Below are 26,705 nucleotides of genomic sequence, written 5' to 3' on the forward strand. Positions count from 1 at the left end.
ATTAATTTAACCCGGAAAAAGGCCAGACTGTGATCTCTGGGTCACTTGTCAACATTTGACCCTTTTGGGTGCTAAAGCAGGAGAATTGACCCTGACAAGATGCGCTGTGCAGCACAAGACAAGTGTTAACTATTCTCTCCTCTTTGTCCTGCAGATGAGACAGAGGACAAAAGCTAAGTAGAAAAGAGAACCTGTCACCACTTGAGAGGCAGATAACTCCCACGCGCTCGGCAGGGCAGGACTGATGTTGGCAGGGCAGATGGTATCTGTGCAGGCCACAGTGTGATCAGTAGCCTTTATCTGGGGTGGCAATGGGTTGAGGACTGCTTGCTCAGGGCTGGTCCTGGAGCTGCCCTTGCAGTGTCCTGCCCACATTTTGCTCTGAACAGAAGCCAGGCAGAGGCATTGCTGCCTCTCTGCCTGTGTGTCAGCCCTAGGCCTTGTCCTTGATGAGTTACTTCAGTACTTAAGGTCACAGAGATAAAGCTGAATTCCTTAACTTCCTGTCTTTGAAATATTCTTGTTGCTTGGACACCCTCTTTCTGCTTTTTCCCACTAGGCCTGTCCCTTGTTTTTCTCCTCCCAGACTGAGGTCAGGTTGTGAATCAAAGCTCTGCAGTGAAAAGGAGATAGGAGGCAGGATTTCACACAAGCCCATGCTTGTGCTTTAACCACTCACAGAAAAAAGAAGGTGCTGGCTACCCCATGTGTCCATTGGCTGCCCAAGCCCTCAGATTTGTAGAAGTTACACCAAGGACCCCCAGGGTCTGGATGCTTCTCGGATCCCTTGGGCTGAGGATCAGGGGAATGTATGAAAGCACATCTGAGACCACATATTCCATCCATAACTGGCTGAGTGTGGAGGCCAGTTTTGGAGCTAGAAAACTATAATAAAGAGCCTCTTACCAGAGGAACCTGCTCTAGGAAGGAGGTAAAAACTGAACTGGTTGTCCAAGGTCCCCCAGCAGCCCTTTGTTGGAGGTTACGACAGAAAGTCTGCAGACCGGCTAGTCCGGTGGTCTAGGCTGGAGCTGACTAACCAAGCTACCAAAATACATTCTTCTTCCCTTGACTCATTGTAACTGAGTTTTCAGTTATTGGCACTTTGAAGCCATAATTGTGGTCTGCTTTCCTCCTTGTGTAGCCTTTTCTCCCGGCAAATTGTCAGGCGTCAAGTGGTATGAGACAGTAAAAGAGATGTTACACTCACCATTTCCTAGAAACTGTCACTTTAAAGAGAACAATATTAAAAAGAGGAATGAATTGAAGCCAGACCCAGAACAATAAAACTCCAAATGTTTGACTTCTCTCAAAGTCTGGAACTCTTCATTCATTTCTAGGGTCTCTGCTGTGCCTGGGGCACTTTGTACATTCACAGTTCCGGCCTCTCACATTTAATAAACTGCACATGCCAGAGGAGCTTAAAAAAAAAAAAAAAAAAATCAAAGTCCAGGTTCTCTTTGGATGTAAATCAGCATAACTTGCTTAAATCACTGGAGCTGTGATGACACCAGATGACACAGGGGCCTCTGGTGACTGGGGATTTTGTTTTATTTTTCTTGCATGACAGTCTTTTGCTCAGGCAAATGCGAGTGTGAGAGGCAGCGTGGCTGTGCCGGTGTTTCAGCGGGGTGCCAGCAGTGACCTGTACCCATGCCAGCGCCGGGGGCTGAGCTCCCAGCCGTGACTGGTGGGATCTGGCAAGTAAGGGAGCACCTGATGGACTGAGGCTGGGAAGGGAGCTGTGCTTGCGGGAGCCGTGCTGTGTGCTTTTCCATTGCTCAGTGGGTCTACATAGATAATTTTTTCTGTACCAGTACCTTGTGTTTCTCTTTATAGGAACTATATTTAGAAACAGGGAAATGCACCCTAATAATATGGGGTTTGGGCTTCATGTAAGGACAGACCTGTAGCAATGCAGGAGCCTGTATAATTAGACCTATTTTGTCTGTACCTTATCTTTGATAGCAGCTGTTACCAGCTGCTGGACAGGGCTACAGTGCTGGAGGCTCTCCCAGAAGACACAAACACAGCACAACCTTGGGGCAAGTTTGACTTTTGTCTGTTATTGCCCAGCTTTGGGGAGGCCCAGATCACAGCCTGTGAGCAGCTTGTCCTGTGTGGTCACTTGAGCATCCTGCCCAGAGGCCACCCCGCTGCCTTCGTCCATCACCGGCACGTCTGTCCCCAGCATTCCTTTATGGTCAGGCAAGAGAACCCAATGACCCGGGTGAGGGACAGTCACCTCCTCTGACTGTTGTTCTCCACCCCATTGCTTATGGATAGACACTGTCCCATCCAATGCCAGTCCTCTCTGCTGGATTTAGGATAGGCTCGGGGTGAGCAGAGGTTTTGGGGTCTCTCTGGGCTGTCTTTGTGTCCGTGCTTGGACTATGTGCAGGAAACCGATGGTCCTCCACAGTTGTGGGAGTAAGGAGAAGGATGTGAATCCATAAATCAAAGGAGCCTGAAATGAGGAAGGTTCCAAGTGATGGTTCGTGGACCACTCATGATAAAAAGGCTCCCTCTTCCCTGGTATGAGTGTGGATGCAGTTGTTGGGGGGTGTCAGGGTTTAGAGGTGCAGGCAGGCAAATCCCAGCTGGACAGGAAAAGGTCTCCCTGCTTTTGGCAGTCGCTGCTGGCTGCCCGCTGGGCAGGGCACGACCTGCGTCCGGGGTGAATGTGGCAGTCACGAGCCTCTGCTCACACATCACCTTCAGCCTGCGTCCACGTTTCCCATTAGCAGTGCTATTTTTGAGCCTCCCAAGGCAATTAACACCAATTAATCTAAAAAAGCCTAAATAATGGTTTTTCAGAGCCCCCGGCTCTTTCCTGTTCCCCATGTGGCCCCAGAAGACTGCAGCCTGAACCTGGCAGAGAGCTGAACCCAGTTAAATGCTTCATGTGCGGGGACTGCTGGGGAAGCTTCTTGGGGAAATGTGCAATTAGAGAAGGGCCTTGAATGATCCCATGGGTCCAGCTTTCCCATCTTGGATCGTGGTGTCTGTGCCATAGCAAGAGTTGAAGCTCCCTGCAATGCTCATTACACTACAGGAGAGGGTGAAGTAGCTTCTGCAGATCGGTGCACCCCTCTCTTGAGAGCCAGCAGAGGAGACCGCTGAATATGCTTGGGTGCAGGAGGTCTGACTCCTCTGGGATGTGCAGAAAAAACCTTGGAGGTTTTTTTGCCTGTATCTAAAGCCATTTGCATCCTGGTATTCTCTGGGCATTGTCATGTGGAGCAAATCAGCCTCCTTGTCTTTGCCTTCCCCAAACGGGGTGTAGTTTCATCTTGCCCTTTTAAATAGCATGTACCAGAGCAAGAGCTGCTTTTTGCTGATAAGGAGAAGCTGTTCCTGGGTTTCATGTGATTTTTGTCTTACCTGTTTAAGCTCTTCCGAGAAGGGCTGTGTCTGACCATCACTGAGAAGGTAAACCCATGGGTACCGGCCCCAGGATCCTCCCTGCCCCCAACAGGGCCAGGATTTCGTGTTCTGTGGGGTGCCTTGCATAACAAGGCCTTGATCTTGAACGCAGCCTTCAGGCATTACTGGAATATGAGTAAATAATAATTAAGAATTGGGCGTTTGCTGCAGTGAAGAATGTTTATACGAAGGTTAGATGTGCGTTATGTGTGCTAATGTAGATGGGTGTGTGCAGATCCACCAACTAACTTCACCCGGTCGTTGCCACCCCTGGTAAAGGTGCTGCATCTGTTCAGCTGCTTTTTAAAACAGCGCTGTGCTAAGAGCAAGTAGGTGTCTAAATAAAAGTGTGTTTCAAGAAAGCGGCACAATTTTGGCAATCCAGAGACAAGTAGGCTTTTCTGCAAAGCGTTTTCAAAGCAAATTGTCAGTAGGTTCCAATTTCAGATGCACTGAGTGCAGTGTATTGTGGGGAGGAGGGCATATCTGCTGCTGGGGGAGCGTTGGATCGTTTCCATCGATGAAGAGGAGCGTGTCCTTCACTGGCAGCGGGCTCACAGGCACCTGTCTCCTCCATCACCTCCTACTCCTTGGTAGGGCTGGAAGCGGGGAGGTGCTGGTGCAGTCTAGTGGATAGAGTAGGTGACTGGGAGTTGAGCACTATACGTTAACCTTGGCTTCTGTGCTAATTAATCAAGAATATGGGTTATATCCTTTAAAGCAATGGAGTTATTTCAGTTTAGCAAATTACTGCTGCTCAGCTGAGACTCAACAGCTGAGCGTGGTCCTAGTTCCACCCCCCTCCAACTGCAAAGTAAGTCACTGCAACTAGTTTCAGCTAAAGCATCGTGTTTTGCTGCTTGGGTGTGTTACAGTGTGCACGGACAGGTACCGCAGCTGTGTGAGGGTGAGCATCGGTAACGCTCCAAGAACTTACTGCTGCTGGCGTCTGCCAATAACCTGGATCGTTTCGAGCAAGCAGTTCAGGTTCACTCCCAGTTTTGGTATTTAAGGGATGTTCCAGGTTTTTGACGGCCCAAATTGGCCTCTGGAGTTTCCCATCTTCTTCCGTTGACTGGAGAGACTGACATGGAATGATAATTCTTTTAACTTGTCAACTTGGTTAGTAATTTAAGCTTTAGGTGCTAAATCTAGGCTTGTGTATTTCTGTTAGATGGTGACAGGGAAACCCGGCCTGGCGTGGTGAATGCTGTCAAAACCTATGTGGAAAAGTTGCTACGTTAACTACAGAGTATTGCTGTAGCTCTTTGAGGACTGTTTGAATACACTGACTAATGTATTGCCTCCTAAATTGAAACCAGAAGTAATTTCCATGCCATGGATGCACTGGTCTCAGCAGTGAGGGCTGGCTACCTGACCTGTGACTTCAGGGTAGATGACAGTGTAGCTGGGGAAAAAGTGTAAATCCAGAATTAATAAGGTTATTACACGAAGTGGCCAAATCTGAGCACAGTGGCACTATCTTTCAGGCAGTTGAATTGGCACTGCAAGTAACAGAGGTGTCAGTAACACTTCAGCCAGACACCCATGCAGGCATGCCACGCTGTCTCAAAATAAAGTAAAAAATGGTAGTGTCACCTGCTATTGATCCAAAAGCATGGATTTAAGCTGTGTATGGCAGTAGGGCATGCTCCCAGCAGGTCAGTATTTACTGTGACAGGGAAGGAGGGAGCGTGGGTGAGTTATTTTGATTTTGTTTGAAACAATAAAACCCAAGTTATTTGAAATCTTAACAACAGAACCAGCTTTTAGCACTGGCGTTTATAGGGATGAGTGGGCAAGTTGTTTAAAGGAAAAAAAAACCTTTGAAAACAGTCCAAGTAAGGGTGATAATTTCATCCTACAAGGGAAGCGCGGTGCGCACGTCCTGTGTTAGAGCAGTGTGTGTATGGTCTGCACCAGGGGCTGTGGCTGTGCTGTTTGCAAAACACGCTGCAGGGCATGCGTGTGCCGAGGGCACGCTCAGGCACACACCCGCAGCTCCCTGGCGAGAGCTGGAGTCTGAAGTTGCAGGTGGTCCCTCTGCGGATCAGGGATGTCTCACACGCTCTCCTTTGCTGCACCCGAAACCCAGATGCAAAAAGTAATTTCTTCTCCCTGTTCCAAGCACCGACCTCTTGGGTGTGGGCTCTGCTCTGGTGTTATACCCGTCTTCTTCATTTCACCCACAATACCAGCTTCAGATGCCCCCTCTCGTAGCTGTCTCAACTCAGCTCTTCAGGCAAGGGGCACAGACATTCAGCTCACTGGAGCTGCGGCAGCACCTGTGTCCCCTCACCGAGCGTGCCTTGCCCCTTCTCAGTTGCTGTAGCATTTTTAAAAATTAAATCACAAACTAAATTGAAGTTTAGTATGTGAGCTCCCCAGGCAGCAGCTTAGTTTGGGGCCAATTCCCCAACTGTCTCTTGCCTTCCATAGTGTGTCACACCAGAACAAAATAGGTGCAGAGTTATTGCCTTTTGCCATCTCTGTCCTGACACTGGGATTCTGCGCACTGCTGCGTGATGGAGAGTTGCCTCTTTGCCTGGCACACAACAGATGGGGCTGCCCCACCGGACAGATCCTGGCCAGCATCACTGGTGCTTCGGGAGGATCCATCTTGCATGTCTGCAGCATCCCCACTGTGGCAGTTCTGCCCGTGGCTTGTCAGCACAGGATGTTTTTGTCACTTGTTGCTTCAGAGCTTGTGTTTGCCTGAGAGCACAACCCGACCCCCTCCCCGTCTGCCAGATCGACCGTGGCTGCCCCAGCCCTGCTGCTTCCCTTCTGGAGATGCTTTATGCCTCTGTGACACCTTGCCCTGGGGTCCAGGATCGTTACGAAGGCCAGTGAGGCTTCTCGACCCCCCTTGGGGGTAGGAGGGGGCTGGGGGCTGAGGCCCGCCGTGCCCTGGGCGCAGCCTGGCCGCGGGCAGGGGCCAGGTACCGAGCCAGGAGTCCACACAGTTTCCATGTTTCTAATTACCGTGTGACTCCTGGAAATAAATTTGCTGGTATGAAAAGGCATGGGCACTCCCCAAAAACTGCATTTGCCCAGGATAAAGATCCTTCCTACTTTTGCAATGAAAAATGAGAGTGAAGTGTAAGAGGTCAGTGTGGACAGAGCTGAGAGTGCCAATGGGGTTCTGTCCCCATTTACCACTGCCATGCCAGGTGGCCTGTGACAAGCTGCTTTTCTTTCCACTTACCCATTTCACTGTCATAAATTCACATTTCACATTTGCGTTTCACAAATGAGAGGTAAGAACAGCTCTTTGGCTGTTGTGTAGCATTTCCATCTTTCCATGGTTAAAACGTCGCAATTAGAAATTTCCCTCTGTTAAAGAGTGGTACGTTTAAATTAAGAGATGCTTATGCCTGAGCATCCTTGGATCTTGCAATAAGACAAAAAAAATCATGTATCTAATAATATGAGGAGCCGGAGGACTATCGGGAGCTAAAAATGGTCCTTCAGTATTTTGGTGCTTTAAATCTGAGTGATCATATTGTGTCTGTATGTGCACAGTGCATTTACTGTCGTGGTGCGTGTGCCTGTAGAGCTGAGTGTGTTTGCAGATGTAGTTTAGGAAAATTGATCCCAATCTATTTTTAAGGTAAAGTGTGTGTGGTGGGTAGGAGGTGAGGAGGTGGAAGGAAAGCTAAATATTCACATAGCTCCACTGTGTGTTTAAGAGCATCATCTAATAACACCGGGATCGTGGCAGCGAGGTGAGGGAGAGATGAGCGCTTTGCTGGAGTCCACCCCCTCGTGCAAGGGCACGGGAGTGACTCCGGGAGGAGCGTGGCGAGCCGGGCTGTCGCTTTAAGCTGCATCTCGCACCCAGCGGGTCATCGGGGCTGGCGACGTTCTGCACATGGCTGCGCGCTCCGCATAAATCTGCTCCGGCAGCCGGAGCGGGGCTGGGGGGAGCTCGCTCTGCCTGCTAGAGGTAGCTGGGGAGCATTGAAGCGGCAGCCCCGCGTCGCCAGCCTCTGCCCAGCGAGGTGAGGGTTGTTCTTGCCTGTGGACATGTAAATCTGGAGCCTGGGGAAGAGCTGGCTGCTGAGGTCAGTAAGTAAAACTCGGTTTTTGTGTGTGTTTCCCTTATGTCCTCTGAAATGGGAGGCTGGATCGGGGGTAAGAGAAGGAGGTAGATACAGAAAAGAGATTTACTCAGGCCGGGGCTTCAGTATTGCCTGTGCGTGCTTGTTTGTTTTAAAGTTTGCAGGTAGGTTCAGTTTGAACTTTTTATTATTAATATTTTTGCAACTCTTTGGGAAATAGATGCAAGCAATGCACAGGCTGCTCGGGCGTCTGCTGCTGTCTCGCAGCGGAGCGTGGCGAGTGCGGTTGGTGGTTCTCTGTGCCTGGTCGTGGTTACGGGGGGAGGACGGGGTGTCTGCCAGCCAGCCCTGCCTGTCGGAGGGAGTGAGGCAGCAGTGCTTGAGGATTGGCATCGAAAGGGAAGTGCTGTCCTCAGCAAAGAGTGGACAAGTTGAACAGCTTTTCTGACTCTGAAGATGACAGTCTCATCAAGGAGTGGGGACTCCGGCCGAGGTGTTGGTGGCTGGGGACTGGGAGAGCCCTGAGCCCTGAGATGATGCTCCAGACTTTTCACCTCCTGGTAAAAGAGGCTGCAGCTTTTGGCCAGGGTTTTTCTTCCGTTCCTCTCCTCCAGTGCCCCCTTGCCTTCCAGGAGGCTCTCTGCAAACCCCTCCTCTGGTGCCTTTCACCAGATGAAGCGATGAGGTGGGGAAGTTAGTTCAATGCCTGATGTACCTGCAAGGTGAGGGGGTTTGGAGTGCTGGCCCCCACAGCGGGTTCCTCTGGGATGAGGTGTTGGAGTGATGTGGGGATAAAGAAAAGCTGCGTGCAGGAGACTGGCAGGCAGCAGGATAAAGTGCTCCCAGCACTGCCAGTCACCAGCAGCACCCCAGCCCTGCTCCTGCCTGGTGATTTTGAGGTTGGCTGCCTTGAAAAAAGAGGAGGTAAGCAGTTGTAATGTATCTGGTTTATAGAGGGAGAGGCAGATAAGGCATGGCACGCGGGCATAGATGTGTTGGAATGAATATCTGCCAGGCCGCGGGCAGATAAGCACCTGCTAGAACAAGGGGCACAATTTTTCCAAGAACCATCAACAGTTGAGAACTTGGCCCCTGGGGGCCCGATCGCTGGGTCCTGTCCCAGCTCTGCCACTGCGTCACTGTGGGACTTGGTCAAGTCACTTCGTATCGAGGTTGTCTCCTCCCTGAAAGGTGAGGAGGAGGAATTGTGGTGGATGCTTTTAAATGCCAAGGCAGTGCTCTTTGAGGGAGTAACGGCAAAAACTGCTGTGTTATCCCTGAACCTGCTGCCATCCTCACCTCATCTTCATCCTCACCTCGTCTCCGACCTGGCCCACACACCAGAGCCAGGTGCCTTCGAGCAGCAGCTCCTGAACTGGATCCTCTGTGCCAGACCCACTGGGGTCCATCCGCTGCTGGGCAGCAGGTCCTGCCCACAGGTAGAGCAGTGCTGTCCCCCTCGCAGGGCTGGGCAAAGCTGGGGTGAGCAGTTCTAGAGTTTGGTGGCTCTGTGCCGCATCGGGGCAGGTCTGCAAAAAGTTGAGCCTGGAGGAGAAGGGAGGAACCGAAGGTGCCCTGTGGGGACGTCAGCTGCGAGAGGAGAGGCTGATCTGACAGAGGAACAAGGTTTGGTCCTTTGGGTAGCTCATAAGAGCATCTGCGGTTTGGTTTGGTGGGTGAAGCTCCCTTCAAAGGGGACATTCAACCCATGCATGGTACAGCGGGTACATTTGGCTCCTAGCAGTGGCAGGAATCGCCGGGGGACGTGCTGTGGCTCTGCCATCACAGAAATCATCTGCCGTGGTCCTTGGGGGGGCCTCTGGAGCCCTGGCCCACAGCAACTCAGGAGCGTGTTGTCTCATGGCCATGACCAGATGGGCTTTTGGTGGGGCTCGGCAGCGAATGAGGGGAGAGCTGCACCCCACCCTGGCTGCTGCTGCATCTCGGGGAGCCCTCCGGCTCTGCCCGGGCTGGGGGCAGCAGGGAGCGGTGGGAGAAGCCGCCGTCGTTCTGTTGAGGGTATTTCTAACCGGAGGTGCCGGTGTGCGGTGGGGGAGCAGAGCCAGGGCCAGCTGCTCGGGTGCCAGAGCAAGGCTGGGGACAGGGTGCTGCCTGGAGCAGCGTTGTGGAGCAGAAAGCCCACGCTGCAATGCCAGTGGCATTGCCCTGCTCCCACCCAGGACTTGCTGCTCCTGGACTGACGTGTGTGTGGGGCCAGGCACGAGGACCCCTCTCGTCTGCCTGCCAGGGAGCGCCATGCCCTGCTCCACAGGGCCCTCAGGCATGGGAACGCCATGGGAAACTAGCATGGAAATAATTAAAATGTCCTCTCCTAATCCTGGGAGGGAGCTTGGGAGCAGAAGCATGTTAGGGAAAGGCTCTTCTCTGCAAAGACCCTGATGGGCAGCGGCATCCAAGATGGAAACCCTGCGGGACATTTGTGAGCTGCGGCTTTGGGAGCTGTTGGGAGCTGGGAAGTGGTTTAGTTCTTGCAATTAGGGCTTCTACATTTGTTTAATGGCTTTCCTGAATCAGAGGGAAAATGGCCGAGGGGGTTTAGGCACAGGAGTCTGCTCTAACTTTGTTTTGCTTTGCCTGGGATCGCTTCAGCCTTGACCTCACCTGTACATCCAGAGCAGCCAGGCTGAGGGGTTTCCGCAGGAGATGCTGGTCTGTGCCCTGCACTCCTGTGCCGGAGGGGGCAGAGCCAGGCAGCCCACGACCTTCTCGGCCAGAGACTGTGAAAGGTTTTATTTAGCATGAGGGAGAGTTTATCACATTTGTACTCTGCAGGGCACCAAGCTCAAGCCTGGGAGAGGCAGGGGTTAGGGCAGCCCCAGCACCAGGCTCCCCCAACCCCTCCTGAAGAGCCGCCTGTCCCGGCTGAGCAGAGGGGTCCCTGGGGCAGCATCACTGCAGGGAGAGGGGGGGAGCAGCAGCAAGCTCCCTGCCGCTCCCCACAGCTGCTCTTTGCTGCCTTTCCAACACCTCAGCTGTGTTTTACACATCCTGGATCCAACCTGGCAGGTTAAACAGCCTGCTCATCCACCAGCAAATAAATATATGCAAAAGCCTGGATTCCTTCCAGTGAGGGAGGCCTGCTCCCAGGCTGTCCTTAGCCAGGTTGCTCAGCTCTCCGATGAGCCGGCAGTGTCCAGGTGGAAATACCGCTCATGGGAAATGGGAACAGAGCTCTGACCCCAACGTACGGGACCTCCGCCTGCCTGGGATTGTGACAGTCCCTGTCCTGCCCGAGGTCTGGGAGCAGGAGCAGAGGCTCCATGCTTGTCCTTGTCCCTGTGTGGGGAGAGGTGTGTGTGTCTCCGTGCCCTTGCCGAGGGTGAGCATGTTTGCAGCCAAAGCTGCCCCAGGGGGGGTCTCTGCAGTGCCAGCAGCCCCCAGGTGCCAGCAAAAGCCCCAGGTCCCTCTGCCCAGTGCAAATGGGGTTGATTTGCCTCTTTGCCTACAGTGGAGGCTGGCTGACCAGAGGAAAATAAAAGTTGGCAGAATCTGGGCAGTTCTGATGCTAGAGGCAGAGGATGGGGGATGAGGCCAGGCAGGGACACCGGCCGTGGGGTGAGAAGTGGTCTCAGGTCTGGAAGCCAAAGCTGCTGCCCAGGAATCAGTTAAGGATCTGAATCCTGGGCCCGTGGTGACTGGCGGTTGTGTGTCTGTGCTATCACAGGACTGTTGCTCAGCCCCATTTGGGGATGCCCTGGCTCTCGGGAAGCCTCCTGACCGTCCTGGATGTTCCAAGCCCTGGGCGAGCACAGCTCAGCAGCAGATGGTGGGCCCCAGGGTGTGATTGCGCATCCATCTGCCCTCGCTGCTCCTTCCTCGGGGCTAGCAGCAGACTGAGTGGCGGGAGCCAAGCACTCCGTGTCTTGTCATATTTGGGCATTTTAATTAGAGAGGAGCAGGCCTGGGGCAGCGTTGGAGGGAGCCTGGTGTCAGCGGGTGCTGCCATGGGCCCTGCAGCACCCCGCGTCCCGGGCTGGCGCCGCACATGCAAACCCTGATGCTGGTCCGTGGGCACCAGCCCCCTGCCCCTCTGGGTGCCACCGTACCGGGAGGTACCAGGCACGCAGCCAGCCCCGTCCCACACTTCGCATGCACCGGCTGCTCTGACAACTAATTCAGAGCATCCTTTCCTCTCCCGGGCACGTTTTGAGCAGAGATCCTGACAGGTGAAATTGCAGGGTCCCTGGCAGGACGCACCCCAGAGGAATCTGGTCTCTGCAGGGGGGAAGCTCCGAGCTGGGGGCTCTGATCAACGTGCTGCCCGGCTGCTCCCTGCAAGGCGAAACTTCTCCTGTGGACCCGCGACTGCTCTGATTTACTCTGTGTGGCTGCGGGGAGGCGAGAGGGAGGCTTGGTGTGAATGAGCAGGCTTCCTCCTCTAGCCTGAAATTTGGGTCACGCAAGCCAGCATAGCAGGGCTGTGATAGATGTAGTTCCTCCTTGGTTCAAGCCCAAGCAAGCTTTGATTTCCAAGGTGCAACTCTTGATGGTTCAGAGGGTCCATCTGAGCCGCTGGTTTCATTAGCGGATCGGCACGTGGAAAGAGGTGAGAAGGGTTTTTCCCCTCCCTGATCAGCTCCCACATTGCTAATGTTCCTCTCTGGCCCGCTGCTAATTTTGACGCTGCCCTAAATAGAAGCTGAGTGCATCTCATCTGCTTCGCTTAGCATACAGGAAAATTGTCTTCCTTCATTTACCAAATCCAACTCGCGGCTTTAACCCTGTCAGCACAAGTCTCTCCCCGTTGCAGACCTCCCTTGAAGGTCTTTGCGTGCCCCTGCCCCAGCGAAGAGCTCTCTGCTGGGAATGGCACTGCGTGTGTAGAAGCAGGGCTCTCGGGCCACCCTGGGTGGCCGCCAGCAGAGCTGGGAGAGGGGCTTCGCTTCCCGACCAGCCCAGGAGATCCCTTTCTCCGCTGAAAGCTCCGGCGCTCTCAGCCGGCTCTCCCTGTGCTCCCTCCATCTCTCTGGCTCGGTGCACTGCTCCGGGAGGGACCCGGTGCCCCTGCCCAGACTGGCCTTCCCCAACCCTGTGCTGGAAGATAGCTTAGCACAGGCAGACCCAGTTGTAGGAGTTTTGGGTTGGTTTCTGTTGGGGGTATTTTTTTCCAGCAGCTGGTGGGACCAGCGCAGCACGCAGGGGACCCTTCCTGAACCTGGCAGATGCCCCTCTTATTGCTGTCTAACTTTATATCCCATTTTGAGTGGCTCCTTGGAAAGATCTGCTGTTCCTACTGCACCAGCCGCTCCAGAGCAGGACTCTGGGTTTGTCCTCCCAGCACAGGGCACGCAGCCCCTCTCTGTGCTGGAACTGGACACAACACAGCGCTGTCGAAAGGCTTTCTCGGATGTGAACCCTTCTGCAGCATGACTTAAATATATCACTGTCTAGTGCAAGGTGCTTATTTGGGGATCTTGTGCAAGAACTGTTTTCCTGAAAAACTTATAATTTTGTGGCATTTGCAGCTCAGTGACTGTTACAACAAGTGGTGTGCTGAGGATACGGGAGCACCGAAAGGAAGCACTGGGGGTGCAAGGGCAGTGGCCTGCAAAGGTTAGATTTAGCGGGTTAGAAAGGATGGCTGAGTGCTGGCATGCCTCAGCTGGAGCTGAGCCTCAGCTGGGCACAGAACACCACGTCTGCCAGGGCGTCCGTGTGGTTCCCTCTCGTCCCTTGTGCTCCTGACCGTGGTCCCTCTCTGAGCCCACCCCGCTTGGCCAGCCCAGAGGCTCTTCCCCACGGCACAGCGCTGGGGCGAATGCTGTCCCCTTTCCTCCCCCTCTTTCCCTTTCAGCCTCCCGTTTGTTCTGAGCGTTCGAGACTCTCTGCAGCAACAAAGGCTGCTCTGTGCGAGGCTCGTCTGCTCACTGGTAGGAGCCCAGCTTCGATTCGGGTTGCAGAAGTGCCCAGAGCCTCCGGGGTCAGTCACAGCACGAGCGGCCTGTTGGAGGGGCCGCAGCTCTCCACGGACGCCCAGTCTCACGGAGCACAAGTCCCAGAGCAGCTCTTCGCCCCACTCCCACTCAGGGATCCCTGCGGGCGAGGGGACCTCGCGATGCTCTGCCCGTGGCCTCCTCTAGGACGATGGGGTTAGATTGTCCATGCTGAAGGGTGGCAAGAGAAAAAGGGAGAGGTTAGTCAGAGCCGGGAGGACAGAGGGACCACGTAGCTGTGATTCCCAGCAGGTTGCAGGCTGCGGGGCTCAGCAAACTGCAGGCACAGCCAGGAGCCGGGCTCTGAAAGAGCAGGAGAGGGCACGACGCGTTGCTGAGGCTACGTCGGACAGAACGGTTGGACACGGGGAGTCGTTTCAGGTGTTCTGACTCTCTTCTGTATTTTATTGCCTTTCCAGAAAATCAACCGGACCCCTTCGGATGAGGAATGCTTCTTTGACCTGTTGAGCAAGTTCCAGAGCAACCGGATGGATGATCAGCGCTGCCCGTTGGAAGAATGCCCATCGGAGGCTGCAGAGGCGGCTGCCACACCGGTCCCTGCCCTGGAAGAGCGGATATGTAAGCACCGACGCGTTTATAAGTCGCTATCACCGTGGGGGTGATGCTGCTCCCGTGGTGTGGCCAGCTGTCGTGGTTTTACTGTGAATCTTGCAATGTTTTCCCTAAGCCTCAGCTCTCTCAACTTAGCAGTCCTTTGGCAATCTCCATCATTATTTAAGGAAGAAAGAAACATTCTTATGTTAATGGTTGCGGAGGGAAAGGCTGGAGAATACAAATTAAGGCTTGGAGAGTAAACCAGCAAGAAAAATGCAAAATATACTTGGATTTTTTCAGTACGGCTCTTTTGAAGGTCTGGCCTTCTGAACAGTGAGGTTGGCACGAGGACTTCTGCCTCTGCCAGCATCTCCAGGAGGAAGATGTTGATGGTCATTACCGAGGGAGCCTTGAAAGAGCCTGGAGAGCTGGGGCAGAGGGCTGGGGCAGGCTTTCACAGGCAGGCTCAAGTATTGCCAGTTTTTCTCATAGTGTTGCCATGGAGGAAAAACAACTGGATTTTGTACAGTTCTTGGATGCTGTGGTGATAGGTTCTGTGTAAGAACAGAGGAGCCAGAAGGATGGATAAACAGTAAGGAGCTCCAGCAGGCAGACAGCTAGCTCACCCGAAGGAAGAACAGGGATGAATTGAGGAAGCTGTCTGACAAATAGATGGGACAGGAAAGACAGGTTAGGTCTGTGTTTGTGCTTCGGTTTCGTGTCTTTTTTTATGATATGGTGCCGAGGTCCTTTGTTTAAACCAAGCTGGAGAGAAGCACTACAATGTGCAGGTCACACATGTACTCTTAAGCACCATCACGAAGGGCTCAAAACACTTCATTTGAACCGATGGATTTGTTTATTCGTTTCCAAATGAATGTGAAGTACAACCAGGAGAGGAGGAGACCCCGACATCCCCCCGAGTGCGGCGAGAGCTGCGGCACACGAGTGCTCAGAGTAGGGGCCAGGAGCAGGGACCGAGGCGGCAGCGAGAGCAGGGCAGTGCAGGGAGGGTCAGGCTGTGGCAGGAAGGCAGGTTGGCTGCGAGGTGAGCAGGCTTTTACCTTCTAAAAATAGGGTGGAAATGAGCATCACTTTTTCAAGACACACATTTCTGATACAGAAGGGTGTTTGGCTTTAACAGATGTGTAATTTAGGAGACTGAGTTTAAAATACGAAGCTTTATAAAGAATGTACAAGTAGGCGCTTGTTCTGTTCAGCTCTCATTTGGCCTCTGAGCCTTTCGGACAGGTTATTTTCAAGGTTTCTCTGTGAGCTGCAGGGAAAGAAACTCATCTTTGCGTCAGCACTGAGATTTTTACGTGTTTCTGCAACTCCACAAGCTGGGGCTCTAAAAAGAGCACGTCATGTCGGGAGGCTCGGGGCACTCTCTGCTCAAGCACTTTGTGCTCACTGGGACAGCAACCCCCAGTCGGGCCGGGTTTCGCACAGTTTTATTTTGCTTGTCCCCCATCCTGAGCGCAGTGTCTGTTGTTTGGGAGCCTTTCGCTGCCCAGCAGCTGCCAGGAGCCAAACGGCTCTTTCCATCGAGCGCTGCCAGGGCTGGGGGCTGACTCGCTCGCTTTGCCGAGGTTCTGCCGTTGCTCATGTGCTGTGTTGGAAAATCCTCCCTTTGTCCCGTTGTCGCTCAGCTCCGCGGGGGACGCTGCGTGCGGGGCCGACGTCTCCTCCAGTGCTCCACTCCACGGCTGGAAAGCACCAGGTGGTGGGTGTCGGGATGGGATATTCCCCCCAAGGGCTTACAGAGTATAGGTTATACGTATAGGTTCTGGACTAGGAACCCCCTGACACCAGCTCCTGCCAGCCCCCACCTTGGGCAGGCAGAGCCCAGGCTGGCTCCGCTCTGTGTGCTAAGAACCAGATCCCACGGGTGTTTTCCTCACGCCCCCCGTGATGCCCAGCCTGGGAAGGACATTTTGCCAGGTGAGTGGTTTAGCCAGCCTGGGCTTTGCCCACTACCCACCTGTATTGCAGGGCGAGGCACTGCTGCCCGTCACCGAGCTGCACAAGCGCTCGGGAGCCCTGAGCTCGCCGGCAATTGCCGGCATCTGTGCCTCGATGCCTCTCGGCTCGAGGTGGAAACCAGAGTGGAATCAGCGGTGGAAGCTGCCTGTAGTTGCGCTGGAAACAAGGGTGATCGCTCACAGACAGCGGTTAATGTTGGGGCACTGGATCTTCCGGGCTGAGGTGGCATCTTTGGGGTCCTCCCGCAGCTGGCCAAAGCACAGTAAATAGCAGGGAGCCCCTCGTGGGAGGTGCAGCAGCGGGAGATGTTTACAGGAGGTCCTGCTCTTCACCCTGTCGAGGCAAACACTCTGCTGCCTGCTGGGTTTGTGCGTGCACGGCAGGCTCCTTGCGGGAGGCACGCTCCGGAGTGTACCGTAGTGTTTTCACAGCCCAGCCCCATAAATCGGATGTGTTCTTTTGTTTGCTGTCCAGGGAGCGTGCTGGAGGCAGCGCACGCAGCCCTGGGGGGAGCTGCGCTCCGGTTGGGCACGGAAGCTGCAGGTCTGCTGAAGCGGAGCTCCTCTGCTTCCCCCGGGCAGGGCAGGGCAGGGCAGAGGGTCCCACTGAAGGGAGCTGTGTGCGGGGCAGGCTCCTCGCACCCTGCGTGCAGGGCAGCACTGGGGAGGCAGCCCAGGGCCGTGCAGGGAGGCGGGTACCACGGGCTGCGCCACAGCCCCGGCCTTTGGAAAAGGGAGCGAGCGGTTGCGAATCGGGGCAGTAGGTTTTGCCCCCTGTTCCGCTTGTCGCTTTGCCGGTCTGACTTTGCTCGCTTGTGTTGCCGACGCCGGCATCGCTCCTGCTCCCCGGCGCAGGGTGGAAGGAGATGCTGACGGTCACGCAGACCAGCGCTGGGCTGCAGCCCGGGGGGCTGAATGGTGATTTTGGTGATGAGGAGGCTTTGGGCTTTCTGCGGAACGCGGCGCCGCAGCGCAGGCATGAGCAGGCAGAGCCGTGACCCTGGTGTGTGCTCCTCTCCCCGCTCGCAGCGCAGTCCTCCCTCATGGCGTCTCCGCAGACGGAGGAGTTCTTTGATCTCATCGCCAGCTCCCAGAGCAGACGGCTGGACGACCAGCGTGCCAACGTGGGCAACCTGCCTGGCCTCCGGATAACGCACAACAACCTGGGGCACCTGCGCGTGGAGGGGGATGCCCAGGAGCCCGGGGACGAGTTCTTCAACATGCTCATGAAGTGTCAGGTACCAGCGCGGGACGGGGCTGGCTGTGGGGACACACACTGGTTTCTCCCACACAGGCAAACGCAACCCCCACCCACCCACAGCCCCGGGCGCCCAGGTAGCTCCTGGGCTTGGCCTCCGGGTCCTCCTTTCTACCTGGGACCCTTTGTCTCTGCTCTGCCAGCGAGGGAGGCTGGAGAACCCCCCTTCCGCGCAGTGCCCACGGCCGGGGCTGGAGCCCGCAGTGGGGTGCAGCCCCGCTGGCCCCACTCCCTGCACCCCAGGCGGGGAGCACTTGCCCCGGGCCCCTCTTGGGCCCCGGTTCCAGCCCTTCGCTCCCATAGACAGGGTTGTCTGGGCAGTGCTCAGGCCTAAGGCCGCCTCTTCTCCTCCCTGTGCAGTCCTCCAGGATAGATGACCAGCGCTGTGCACCCCCAGACTCCATCCCCCGCGGCCCCACCATGCCGGATGAAGATTTCTTCAGCCTCATCCAGCGCGTCCAGGCCAAACGCATGGACGAGCAGCGGGTAGATTTGGCCTCGGCCCAGGAGGAGGCAGCAGAGGAGCAGCAGAGGCCTGGTTCCAGCTAAGAACTGGGGTTTGGTTTGATGGGGGGTTGGTTTTGGTTTAATTTTGTTTTGTAAAAAAAAAAAAAAAAAAAAAAAAAAAGCGTAGGGGGTTTCCCAAAGCTGTCCCAAGAGCTGGCCCCGGGACACGGGGAGCTGCGCCTCCGTTGTGCTGCACCCGCCTGCTCTGCAGAGGCTGTTACAGGGAGGCCCACGAAGTGGGGGACAGTTTTTAAACAAGGTGTTTTTTAGGACACACGGCCACTGTAACACCAGGCACAGCACAAGGGATGAAGACTTTGGCAGCCCCTTTCGCTTCTCACCTAAAAATCCAGGAACTTTTGCTGTCGGCCAAAGGAGGAGCCCAGAGCGTGGGTAGTTAACTCCAGCCTTGATGTCTTTTATTTCCACAACACTTTTAATGGGGGAAGGGAAAAGCACCTTTTCCATTTTGAAGTGCTCCTGTCTTGCCTGCATCACGAGGTGACACAAATTGTTCTGGATCCTCCCCTTGGAACATCTCGCTCAGCTTTGTTCTTTCTACAGGAGGAAACGAGCCCAAGTCAGAGGCCACACCAGCCCTTTTAAACCTCACCCCCACCTCTGCTGCAGTCGTGGTCCCACACACCTTAAAAGTTCATGTTGGGTTTGCTGAGGACTCTGCAGTGAGCCCTGTGTCACCCCCTCTGCTCCCCCAGCCATGGTGCAGAGCTGCACCGGGGCCTCCTGAGCAGGAGCAAAGCCTTGCTCATCCTGAGCAGTAGAGGAATTTGGTTACCTCTAGAGAAAAGCCGTGCAGCAAAGCCCAGCTCCTGCCTGGGACAAAGCCTGAGAAGAGGGGCCGGGGCCTGGGCAGGGGGAAGGAAACCTCTGCCCCTTGTTCAGCACCAGGCGAAGGCGGGCAGCGCGTCGCTTCTAGTGCTGCTGAGCCAAAGCCTCGTGCAGGGTTGCCCTGGGCGCAGGTGAGCGTGCCCGAGGCAGGAGCCAGCATTCGGCAAGGACCCGCTCTGGGAGCCAGCAGAGTCTGGTGGCCCCGGCTTATCGGTGTGTGGGGGCAGGCAGGACCCCCCCACATCCCCCCCCCGTCGGGGGTAACAGCCCTTCCCTGCCCAGAGCTGAGCTGCTCCTGTCCCTGCAGGCTCCGGCAGAGCTGCTCTCGGCCAGGCGCTTGGGTTTTGCCCTGTCTGTCTCCAATACACGGAGCCTCATGAGAGCTCCAGACTGGGGTGCCGGCTGGGAAGTCCGTTCCACCCCCTCACAAGCCAAGTCTACATTTACTTTCATTCCTTCCTCTCTTGGAACAGTTGGAAAAGCAAGCGCAGAGGAAGGGGAGCAGGAATCTAACTTCAGGAGGTGGAGTATTTTTTCTTTGCTTGACCAGATAGGCTATCTTGGACTTTAGAAACTCCAGTAATGAGTCTGCCAAAGCAGATGTGTTCCTTTAGAGAACAAATCAGCACTTTCTATTTGAAATGCATTTGATGGAAACATTTCCAACCAGCAGTAAGATTTTTAGACCAGTGATGCTGCTCATCGGGCATTTAACCTGCCTGCACTGACCCGTGGAGGGGTGGCTGCGTTTCACCTGCTGCCCGAGGCTCAGCCTCCTGCCTGGGGCTGGTCCGAGCTCTGGAAAAGGGACAGGACCTGCCCAGCCACCGCCGGACTGACCCAGCTCGCAGTTCTAAAGAGGAGGAAAACATTGAAGATGAAGATGACTTGACCAGCTGCAGGCTCGGACCTGTGCAGCTCTCGGCCAGGTGGTGAACTGGAATCTGACCGTTAAGCTTTCAGAGGTGTTAATTATTTGCCATATACTTGAATGTATGAGCTTATTTATTTTTTACATGTGCATTTGCTAATGTCATTTTAGTGGGGAATTTCCAACCCACAGGTACTTTTTTTTCTAAAAAAAAAAAATAATCTGCCAAATGAATTAATATATTAGAAATGAATACAGCTCAAGGGGAAGGGGGAGTTGTGCTTAATAAATATTTGTGTCTAAGCTTCAGTGACAACAATTTCCATTATTTTTTGGCCAGCCTACCTGCTTTGCCAACAGCAGAGCTGCTGCCGCCCCTGGGAATGGGGCTGGGCAGGGGTCTCGTGTGGCAGACATCACCACGTGTGTTATGAAAGGGGGTGTGCACACCCCCCTCCACCTCCCCTTAAATTAAGAGCACGCAGATCTCAGGCAGCGGCCACTGTCCCCAGTTCTGCCTGCCTTAAATGCAGAGCATCGCTCTGACTGCGGGGCTGTAGCAGGAGACACAAAGCCCTGAGCATTCCCTGCCCGGAGCAACAGCCTGAGCCCAGAAGTTTCCAGGACGACAGGACAGACAAACAGCCCTGCACTGGCTGAGAAAAGACCTTGCCTTTCAGGCCCTGCCCGGGGGTTCCGGCTCAGCCCTGTCTCGGTGCCTTCGCGGCGCCTGGCCCAAAACCCGGGTCTTGTTTCCCCCGTGGCAGCTGCCAGAGGAAAAGGGCAGCGAGTGCTGCGCAAAGCCCTGGCATCAGCCCTGGGGGAAGATACTCACAACGCAGCAGGCAGCAGCACTAGCTCATTCCAGCACAGCAGGCTCGAGCAGGCCATTAGACTTCGCTAGAAAGTGGGCCTGAGAGCAGCAGGTTTTGAATCCTGAGCCCTGTGAGGATAAAGCCAAGTCACAGCTGGTCTTCCCACGCCTGACTAACTTGTGCTGGCTGCTGCCCATCTTGAGCAAAGATTAATGAAGAGCCACCAGCTCCTTCTCCTCGGGTGTTCTCATGCCTCTTGGTGCCTGGGCACAAGAAGCTGGGTGCTAGAAGTCTCTGTGGGAGTTAGGGACAGCACCATGCCCCAAGGTACACGAAGGTTTAGATTCCCAGGAAGAGGTGAAATCCCTGTGTGTGATGGGGTCTCACCCGCCGTCTCTGTCCACAGCAGCCAGGGAAGGGCTGCACATGCTCTCCAGTAAATATCTCTTCCAGAGCCCTTGGGAGCAGCAGGCTCAGGGCCTGCGATGGTTGCTGCTCTGCTGTACCCTGCAGCAGCAGCCAGCGCCAGCCCGCCTCTCCCACGCCGCGCAGAGCTCGGCCCCACGCAGGGAAGAGCTCGCTGGTGCTGACATCCCCCGGGGAGACTCGGGATTGCCAGGACCGGCACAGCTGTGCGGCTTTGGAGTGGGAAGTGCTTCCTGCTGCAGCTGTAACAGGCAAGTTACTGCAGAGCAGGGCGCTGTCCCGGGATGCAGGTCTGGAGGTGAAGAGGAATGCTAAAAAAAAAACAGCAGAAACACGAGCTACCAGTCTCCACTATTCGGCTGAACACATGCCCTGAGAGGCACCTGGAAGACAGGGCTGATGTCAGGCCTGTGGGGGGTTTGTGTTGCTCATCTGCCAAGTCACGCCAGGGCTGAGTCTCTGCACTTACCTCAGCCCTCCCCAGAGGCTCGTGCTGTCACTGCTCCAGCCGTCATTGATCTTCATTGGGCTGGAAAGGCTCTCAGCCTGCAGGAGGGGATACGCTGGCCCAGAGCACCCAGGCACTGCAAATTTCAGTCAAGAGTTGGGACAGCTTTTGGCCGCTTTCCACAGCGATCTCCTGGGACTCTGCTAGGCCAGGACATAGCCACGGGCTGAGCTAACTCCTGCATGGTTTTGCAGTAAGGCAGGGCCACAGCATGGACACACGCACGCAGGGTTTGGAGTGGAGGGCTCACAGCCTCACTGTGCCTCTCTGCCTATGCTGCAGTAGGACCCGGCCAGAACCCGCCTACGTTAGACCCTGTGCAAGCAGCACAAATAAGCAGCGATTCATTTCACAGCCCCCAGTGCCCCTCCTCGCTGCCTGTGCTGATGCTACAGGAAAAGAACCATACCTGCTCGGCTGCCACTTCGGTGAGGCAGGCAAATCCCCCGGAGAAGCTCCCGAGTGGCTCCTCGGTACAGCCGAGCCCAGCAGAGCACACCCAGGCGTGGCAGGGTTTAGAACAGCCATCTCTGTGTAAGGCAGCAGGAGGTGAGTCCTGCGCAGCGCAGGCAGCGTGTTCATGCACACTGACAGCAAAAAGCAGCAGCGGGTTATGTCAAGCAGCCCCAGCAAATGAGCCTCTGCACCCCAGCTTCCCTCTTGTCTGGGCCCATGCCAAGGCCTTCCCTCAGCAAATCCCATCATCGTCCGCCTCCCAGCCCCACTGGGCCCTGTCTCACCCACCTTTACCAAACACCGGTAACCCCTGCAGCTAACAGACACGACCCACCAGAGTCCCACACCGGCCGGATTAACTCTGGCATCTGGCTGCACTACAGAAGGAGGATTTGTTAAAAGAGGCAGAAAACAAGAGACAAAGTATTTGTCATTTTGCAGACAAGCTCTAACAGGATGGGATTCAGGAACACGATTCATCCCTTAACAGCCACAGTGAAACACTTCAAGGCCCGTGCAAACGGCTTCGTGTCTGCTGCCTGTCCTGTGAGTGCCACATTGCCCCCTCCTGCAAAATCGCCACCTCTCTGTGCCACAGACTCACCCGGCTCGGCTGCACCTGCAGTCGCTCTCCCCTGCTCCGCAGCACCGGGCCTTCATGTCACCTTTTTCCCATCCTGACACACCTCTGGTTCAGGAGAAAGTCTGCTGCACTTCTCCCCGCTCCCTTGTCTTTGGCCAAAGCAAGGGCTGCTCCTAGAGAAAGCGCGCTCACCTCTGTCCTCTTTCAAGAACATACACACTTCCCTGTGACACAACAGTTTTCAGAAAAACCCACTTCAAAAGGGAGCACAAAATTCCTTTTTTACCTGCAAGCTATTAGCAGTAAATCCTTCTGTACTGTACGCAAATTCCCTCACACAACTGCAACCCTCCTCCTTCCAGCTGAAAGCCCCAGGATGTTTTGTCATGAGAAGCAACAGCGCAGGAAACTGGTGCTCCCTGTAATCTGCTGCCTCCTGTTCTGTCCGTGATGTTGGCCTGAACCTTTGGAGCAGCAGCAAAAATACACCACCCTCCATCCTCAGATCTGGGTGCTGCCCAGCCAGGCTCACTGTCCTGCCTCCAGAGCACCTGGTGCCAGAGGACACACTAAAATCTAGGAACAGCCAATATGGACAGGCTTTGCTGCAGTTTTTACTGTAACGCAGCAAAAACTAGCACCACCCTTCTGTAGCTGGGGCACAGCAGCAGGTCAGAAAAGTAAGGAAAACAATAAAAAAAGTCAGCTTGTAAATGAACTGCTTCCGAGGCAACGGGAATCCTGCAACAGCTGCTCTGGGCCACCCCATCAAAGGCATTAGTGTGATGGAAACAGAATGCTGATTTTCAGGTAAAAGGCACTAAAATCAGCACTCTTCCAGCAGAGTGCTAATACATGCCAGCAACTCACAACAGGGTGAGCACGCAGCGGCGTTCCAAGACGCAAGACTCCTGTTTCTTACTACATGGATCACTTCAGCATCGAGCTGTCTCAGAGCGCGCTGTATTTCACCAGGATCTGCACATGCACAAGCCGGCTGACAGATGAAGTTCCTGACCTTAACTCTATTTCATCACTCTGAACTCATGTACCAACAGGAAAACATGACGACTTTCCTGTTGCTCTGATCCACACTTACAATGCAACATGCAAAAAATTACTGTGAACACTTCAGATGAATGAACTCATCAATACATGCAATCCTCTCACTGAATACTCTGCTGATTAAGGACACAAGCACCTGCACAGGGCTGGCTGAACAAACTGGGTTTGTTTGGCCCCGAAACACAGAGACTAAGAGGGATTTTAATGCTTTCTACAGGTCGCTAATGAAAGGGCATAGAGAATAGACACAGGCTCTCCTCAGAAAGTGCACAGTGTTTGGAAAAAATGTAATGGATGCAAGCTGAAACACAGGAAATTTCAGTCAGGTGTTGATTTTGTTTGTTTTTTTTTTTCACTATGGGATTGGTCAAACACCAGAACAAAGGTCCAAAGAAGTTGTGGGATCTCCATCCTCAGAGATATTTAACACAAGACCCTGAGCATCCTTAACTAATTGGACCTCCTTTGAACAATGGGCTTGGACTAGAAACCTCCAGAGGCCCCTTCCAGCCTGAATTATTCTTTGACTGCAAGTTTAGAACCATAAGAAAGCAGATACTTCACTGTACTTCATGCCAATGGACCTCGAGAGAAGTTAAGCTTTCACGCAGTCAGAGGAAGTAAGCCCTGACAGTGCAATATCATCACCTCACTGCCTGATTCATCTCTACCCGAGCATTATATGCTGATAAACACCTACATTCTTCATTTATTAAATTATTATTTTTTCTTCTAACTGATCTTAACATGCAGCAGTAGTGTTAATAAGCACCTCACCATCTGTCAAGTAACTCTAAGACAACTTTCTAGGTGCTCTACTTATCTCCAACGTGCTTCACCAATACTAATTTTGCCTTCACGCCCATCCTCCCCCTCACCAACGAGGAAGTTGCATAACCCCAACGCCGGGAGCTGCTCGCCGACTCGTCCCGCGTGCGTGGGATTCCTGAGCGCGGGGCCGACGCTCCCACAGGGCAGCTCATGCCGTAACCCACAAAACCAGACGACTTACAGCCCTGCTGCAAGGGGCACAGAAGCGGAACTCTGGAAGATGGCAAGGGAAGGAAAAAAAGCAGAGCGTGACGGCATTAAGAGCCAGCGATCTGACCCTCCTGCAGGGTCCTTTTGGCTTTGCAAACTCACGTCAGGGTCGGGGCCCATCTCCTCAGGTGGTATCAATTGCCTCATCAGCACAGCTGCTCCACAACAAGCTGCTGCCAGACAACACCTGGGCCAGGCCAGGAGACATCACTAAAGCCTCCAGCTGCAGCTGTGCCTCCCTAGGCCAAAGCACACAGACAAAGAATTGCTCCCTTCTCAGCGGAGAACAAAGCAGGGCTCCTGACACTGTGGAAGCACTGAAACTTATCTTAAAGTCAGAAAAACAAGTACCAGGAAAAATATCTGCAGTCCATCTCTAAAAACATTAGCCTGATCAAAGGCAAAACTACACAGGACAAAGACACACAACAGAGAAAGACCAGTGCCCGAGTTTATTTTAAGCACAGACATTTCCCACTGAAATCGGGGAATAAAGGTTAAGAGTCTCTTTTGCCATCAGCAGAACGACACAGATCCCGTTTGTCAGGTCTGTCCCTTGTCACCAGTCTCTGGGAGGGCTTCCCCGCTTTCTCCCTCTGTGGGCTGACCTTGAGACCCGGTACCTGCCGAGCTTTCCAGAAGCAGTTCCACAGCTTCCTCACCAGCCACACGTCTCACCTTCTCCCCTTTGGCTGCCAGGATCTCCTCGATATTCCTTAACAGCGATTTGAAAACCAACAGTGACACCAGAGCAAAGGCCGGCCCTGAGAGCCAAGCGCAGGCTTGCTCCCCCACGCGCTGCTCTCAGGATTAACACGATGCAATGAATCGCACACGTGAGCGTCACCATGGCATTTCTCCACCAGGAGCTTGGGAAGCAGGTAAAACAACCTAAACCTTCTGGGACTATTTTCATCCCTTATAATTAGTAATTTAGCGACTATGGCTAAACAGAAATTTTAAAGGTATCCCCCAGAGTTAGAAATCACTGAAATTCAGCAGATGAGTCCACACATTTAAAATGCTTACCAGGGAAAGCCAGCAGTGATTTGATAAAGCCTGAGGCAGAACAGAACCCCACATGCAATAATTCACCTCCTGGCACCAGCAAAGGTGCCTGTACACCACACAGCTTCTGCTGTAGCTTTACACTGTTTATTTGGATCCTAGGTAGCAACAGTCACATCACAGGACATAAAACTCAGTTTGTTTTTTGTTTTTTGTTTTTTTTTTTTTTAGAACTCAGTTCTTTAAGAAAGTGGATGAAACAGAATTATACCCTGCAAAAACTTCGTTTTTTTCTGAATCACATTTTAAAATAATGAAAGATTATGTGATTCTTTTAATAAATAAAATAAAATATCAAAGAAATAATATATCAGCTAAGGACGACCCAGTTATAACCGCGCTGTCCCTTCCCCTGCCCGAACAAGCGCACAGTGGGTGCAGCTACCTCTTTCCTTCCAGATCTGAAAACCAGCCCAGGTTATCAGCCATGACATGGTGATTCCCGCAGCCGGGACACTTCACTATCACCACCCCGTTGTGGTAGGCTAACTTGGAAATTGTTTTTGCTGATCGGGTCCGGCAGACCTACAAAGCGAACAAAATGCATTTTATGAGCGCGGTAACTGCAGTTTCTGAACCTTTTGAGCGAAAAACATTTTGCTTACCCGATGAAAAGGCTTCTTTCCCTCTCCCTCGTCTCTAACGACTGCAAGGCGACTCGATCGTGTGGCGATGCCGCGTGGCTTCGTACTAACGGTACTAACGTGCCCCACGGGCCGCGTCCCGCCCCCCCTTACCCCTTTTCTCTGGGAGAAGTTTACCTCAGCCCGCAGCGCCCGGCGCCGCCCCGCTCACCTTGCAGGTGTACACCAGGCGGTAGTGGGTGGCCCGCGGCCGCCCCGGGGCGGCGGAGCTGCAGGCCGGGCGGCGGAGCAGCGGGGCGGGCGGGGGACGGCGGGGCCGCGGCGGCGGAGCGGCGCGGAGGAAGGCCGCGACCAGAGCCCGCGCCGCGCGCTGCATGGCGGCGGCGCAGGCGCGCGGAGGGGCGGGCGTTGAGGCGGCGGCCGCCATCTTGGGCGGGGCAGCGGCCATCTTGGGTGCGGGCAGGCGGCGGCCACGGCCCCTTCCGCCCCAGCGCGGGAGCCCGGGAAGCCGCAGCAGGAGCCCCGGCCCGTGGGTCGGTGGGACCGGCGGCCGCCTCCCGGGACCCAGGCCGAAGGCTCAACAGCGCCGTGCAGGAGCAGGGCTTCCTCCCTCAGCAGGGGCTTCACACCAGGGACCTGCCTTCAACGAGCGGGCAGCTCCCACGGGGCCTGTGGGGAGAGGTCACACAC

General features: G+C 54.3%; 2 protein-coding genes across 10 annotated transcripts in view; one reads left to right on the top strand and one right to left on the bottom strand.

Annotated features, from left to right (window-relative positions):
- GPSM1 (G protein signaling modulator 1) overlaps positions 1-19,782 on the top strand; it is an 81,996-nt gene extending 62,214 nt beyond the window's left edge. For 5 of the 6 annotated variants that reach the window (XM_042786745.1, XM_032999563.2, XM_032999558.2 and 2 more), the window contains 3 exons: positions 13,864-14,023; positions 17,014-17,222; positions 17,603-19,782. In XM_042786745.1, the coding sequence (XP_042642679.1) occupies positions 13,864-14,023; positions 17,014-17,222; positions 17,603-17,791 (558 nt within the window). In that variant the 3' untranslated portion in view covers positions 17,792-19,782. Of the gene's footprint in view, positions 1-7,287; positions 7,494-13,863; positions 14,024-17,013; positions 17,223-17,602 lie in introns of those variants that run through there. The other variant, XM_032999566.2, reaches the window with a different exon arrangement.
- On the bottom strand, positions 17,848-26,651 carry DNLZ (DNL-type zinc finger). Of its 4 annotated transcripts, XM_042786753.1 has the most exons (5): positions 26,227-26,651; positions 25,817-25,956; positions 21,628-21,748; positions 20,305-20,412; positions 17,848-18,307 (listed from the first exon to the last, which is right to left on the bottom strand). In XM_042786753.1, exons 1-4 carry the CDS (start codon positions 26,461-26,463, stop codon positions 20,329-20,331), a joined length of 582 nt encoding a protein of 193 aa, XP_042642687.1. In that variant the 5' UTR covers positions 26,464-26,651; the 3' UTR covers positions 17,848-18,307; positions 20,305-20,328. The 4 variants fall into 4 exon arrangements, with proteins under 4 accessions (XP_042642687.1, XP_042642689.1, XP_042642690.1 ...); XM_042786755.1 differs by lacking the exon at positions 20,305-20,412; XM_042786756.1 differs by lacking the exons at positions 20,305-20,412; positions 21,628-21,748.
- Between the last annotated feature and the right edge of the window lie 54 nt (positions 26,652-26,705).

This window comes from Tyto alba, unplaced genomic scaffold (genome assembly GCF_018691265.1).
Source record: "Tyto alba isolate M040663 unplaced genomic scaffold, T.alba_DEE_v4.0 Super-Scaffold_11, whole genome shotgun sequence".
Lineage (NCBI taxonomy): Eukaryota > Metazoa > Chordata > Aves > Strigiformes > Tytonidae > Tyto > Tyto alba.

What these genes read in the sequence shown, in the direction of transcription:
- DNLZ (XM_042786753.1), bottom strand. Translation starts at nt 26,463, where the DNA reads ATGGCCGCTGCCCCGCCCAAGATGGCGGCCGCCGCCTCAACGCCCGCC. An exon ending in TCAGATCTGGAAGGAAAGAG is followed by an intron (nt 21,749 to 25,816) that starts GTAGCTGCACCC and finishes TGCCTTACACAG; the next exon opens with AGATGGCTGTTCTAAACCCT. An exon ending in CCGAAGTGGCAGCCGAGCAG is followed by an intron (nt 20,413 to 21,627) that starts GTATGGTTCTTT and finishes TTATCCTCACAG; the next exon opens with GGCTCAGGATTCAAAACCTG.